A 3,791-nucleotide genomic window follows, 5' to 3' on the forward strand; every position below is an offset into this window, starting at 1 on the left:
TTTTCGGTTTTCTTTTTAATTCAAAACACGATGAATTGGATGTCGACCCTTTTTTTGGACTTCTTCACAACGAGCTCGTTGTGATCATCGCTTGATTTTCTTGACACTTTCACATGTAGTGGCAGGATGAACAGGGGAACCTTTTCGTTTCTTCCTTTGAGAAATTAAATCTTGAACAATTTGCTTCTCAATTAGTCGCGCTCGTTCTAATTGTTCTTCCATATTTCTAGTGCAAGTTTTGGATCGAGGTTGTGTTTCTGCAATGCCAAGTTTTTCACACTTTTCGAAAATGTCATTCATTCTATTCTTTATATCGATACACTTCATGATCATTTGCTGACGAATAGAAATGTCAGAGGATTCTATTAATTCAACACTTGTCATTATTCGCATCCATTCTTTGATTTGAGGAAGATAGATTTTTAAGGGCATGTAAATTTTCCTTACAAATTTCGAATAATGCCTCATTATCGACTGTCTCATTATCTTTGAAAATATCCTTCAAATCAATCATAATTTCATAATCGTTCGAAAAAATTCCAACATCTCGCATCATTTCTTCTGCGCTTGAAAAGATCATATCCATTTCATCACTCTGATTGTCATTCTTTTCAATCATTACTTCTTCCCATTCATTTTCCTCATTATTCTCTGGATTGTGGTCCTCTTCTTCTTCTTCATATTGGTCATATTCTTCTAAAAGGAAGACTTGACGGCCTTATTTTCATCATCATTGTTGTTATCAAGGTCATTACCATCACTGACGCTCTCCATTGTTGTGGTGTGAGAGCTAGTATTCTCCATTTCAAATATGGTTGCTACTGCACTTGAGGATGACGAATGGTCAGCATCAAGAGTCACCGTTGAATCGTCATTGACATGTTGCAACACGATAGTATCCTGTCTATTATTTTTAACTTCTTCCTCAGCCTTCTCTTCCTGTAGCAGAGCATCTTTCATCATGTTCTCAAAGGTTGGAACAATTTGATTCAAGCAAGCATCGAGTTGCCTCAAGCAAACCTCAATATGAATATATTGTTCATCAAATTCTTCATCTCGAATCTTTTTAAACTTTTGCATCAGTATGATTTGAGTGTGACGTTTTCTTTCGGCCTCAATTCGAGCCGTATCCAAACGATGTTCTCTCAATTTTGGAAATTGAAATTTTAAAACCTTTTCCACATAGTCATGACCTTTCTTAAACGAAGGATACACATCACCATAAACTTCACTCCACTGCTCAATATGTTCGAGAGCTTTTTCCTCAACAGCATGGCTGATTTCTCTGGAGGAGGCAATACATTGGGCATACAGGCTTCATCGTGGCTATATTTTGAATTTTTACGTTTCAGATAAATTGAATTTTTCCATTGCTTGCATTTGATGTTGCTTTATCTTTTTTCGAGGAGGGGCTTCCTTGCACTGTAAGAACAATAAATTCTTGAAAATCTTTTGCCAATAGAGATCTATATTTGAGTGCACGCAGTTGCACACAATTATGTGCATGACATTCATCACAAAATGCATGAATATGTTTCAAATATTCAATGGTCATTGATAATGAAATAAAAATGTACGATAATAATAATCCATTTGAATTGGAATTGATATTGGATTCAAGAAAATGGAAAAGCTTTTCATCATACCAATACACCTACCTAAAGGTTTTACTCCTCATACATTCATGAATAAATATAAGTGCTAAATATCGTCTCGTGGAGTTCTTCATTGGTAAAATACTTTTCATCAATTGATGATAGGCTGATTCGACATAGACATCTCCTTGTTTGACAATTGATTTAAACGTTTGCAGTACGGAATCTTGCACATAAAATTCACTGTTTTTACAACATGCGGTATGTAATAAATCATTGAGTTGATATTTTGTTTTTCATTAATGACCACGGTGGTAGTATTGTTGTTGCTTGATGATCCCGATGATGAGGTTGCTATCTGCGACGATGATGATGAGGAAGTTTGTTTACGTTTTCTCATTTTTTTGTTTAAAAAAAACAATTCTTGCGTTCATTTGAATTTTATTCGGGTGCTCGAGAGAAAGGAATGGTCATCTCTTTTAAAGTCCACGAGTATGGGTTCAGTTGGACGCAATGTCACTTTCATGTCCACATCTAATTTATAATTTGGATCTGACAATTGGAATGAGTAGTTTCTTGCAAGATAGGCCAACGTAATTACCCCTTCAACTTCTGCAAAGCTTTTTCCAATACCTAAAAGGTTGAGACAAATCAATGGTAGATAGTAAAATTTCCATCCTCTATAATGAACTACTTACATATTCTTCCTCCAATTCCAAAAGGTGTATAAATAAATGGATTCGACTGGGGATTATAAATTTCTCCAAGTGTTGGATCATCCTTACTCTTTGAATCCATTTTCAGGAATCGAGTGGGCTTGAAAGATTCTGGATCCTCCCAATGTTCTTCACTCATCATGGAAAGAACCCATGAATATACTAAAAGAGTTCCTTTTGGAATTGTTTTTTTGTGCCATTCAATATTCTTCACCAATTCCCTTACAATTCCAATGGCCACAGGATACAATCGAAGAGTTTCCCTAAAAACTGCTTTGATGTTATCCAATCTTCCAGAATGAAAGTCTTCATAATCGAAAGTTTCCTTTTGATAGGTTTCACAAAATTGATCCACAAAATGATGAAGTTCTTTTTGAATGTGTGGATTTTACAAAGTAAATAGAAAGCAAATCCAAGAGTACGTGCAGTCGTCTTTAAAAACGTGAAATATATGGTTCACCGAATAATTAAGTGATATTTCCCAAAATTATTATTGTTTCATAATAAAATTGAATTCCAGAGGTTGCAGTTTGTTTTTCAACATTTTCAGAGTTGTCCTATCATAATCAAAAACACCTAACACCTACCTCATGTCCTGCCACAAGCAAGACAAACGCATTAGAAACCAACTCATCATCCGTGAGACTTCCTCCGCTACTCTCTTGCTTACTTTTCGGTCACGCAATAACAATGACAAGACGTCACTCTTGTCCTCCTTTTCAGCACGATTTTCCAACGAACTCTCTTCGAGCTCTCTCTTTCGAATAATATCCATAATCACATGTTGGAAAGATTCTACCGAATCATGTAGCTTGGCATAGAGTCCCACTTTGAAGTGCTTTCTCAAAAATCGAGTGGGCAGTATTCTCAAAGCATCCACATATTGCATGAAAAAGTTGGTCTTTTGTTCGAGCGTATCTTCTCTTGAATGGAAACTATCAAATCGATACGAAAAGCCAGCTTTTCCAATCACATCCATGGTGAGTTTTGCAAACTCGGACATGACATCTCTCCTCTTCAAGTTTTCATTCAAGTAGGGAAACATGTCGTTCCGTAAGGTCTCTTCAGTCACACATGAGACCATACGCAATGATTCAGGAGCAAAGCTTGGCTCGATCAAGTGGCGTTGATGCGACCACACCATCGGATCATCCTCTGCAAATATATTGCTCCCATTGAAGAGTTCTACAAAGGTACGTTTTGTTTGAGTAGTCTTTTTGTACAGTTTGGCTCCTTTCGTGGCAATTTCTTTTCCCATCTCGGGATTAGTATGAACAACAAAGGCCAAATTGATCAATCCAATAATCACCTTATAGTGATCGCTTTGAAACTGCTGTGCAGAAGCCTTCATGGTGTCCATGAGGAAAAATCCAGCAGGATTGATGATGGTTCCTTTCGGTAACCACCACTGCGGAAGAAAGGCTGCAATCACTGGAGGAAGGAATTGAGTGTAGCCTGGTAAATGTTGATACTTTTTGCA

General features: G+C 36.7%; 1 protein-coding gene across 1 annotated transcript; it reads right to left on the reverse strand.

Annotated features, from left to right (window-relative positions):
- Positions 1 to 370: 370 nt before the first annotated feature.
- FDP41_005688 (uncharacterized protein) lies at positions 371 to 3,671 on the reverse strand (the record flags this gene model as incomplete). The annotated part of the gene is made up of 7 exons (XM_044709239.1): positions 371 to 717; positions 762 to 1,285; positions 1,659 to 1,838; positions 2,189 to 2,228; positions 2,294 to 2,636; positions 2,734 to 2,743; positions 2,899 to 3,671. 7 exons carry the CDS (start codon positions 3,669 to 3,671, stop codon positions 371 to 373), a joined length of 2,217 nt encoding a protein of 738 aa, XP_044559988.1.
- Between the last annotated feature and the right edge of the window lie 120 nt (positions 3,672 to 3,791).

Source organism: Naegleria fowleri (assembly GCF_008403515.1).
Source record: "Naegleria fowleri strain ATCC 30894 chromosome Unknown tig47, whole genome shotgun sequence".
NCBI lineage: Eukaryota > Heterolobosea > Eutetramitea > Acrasida > Naegleriidae > Naegleria > Naegleria fowleri.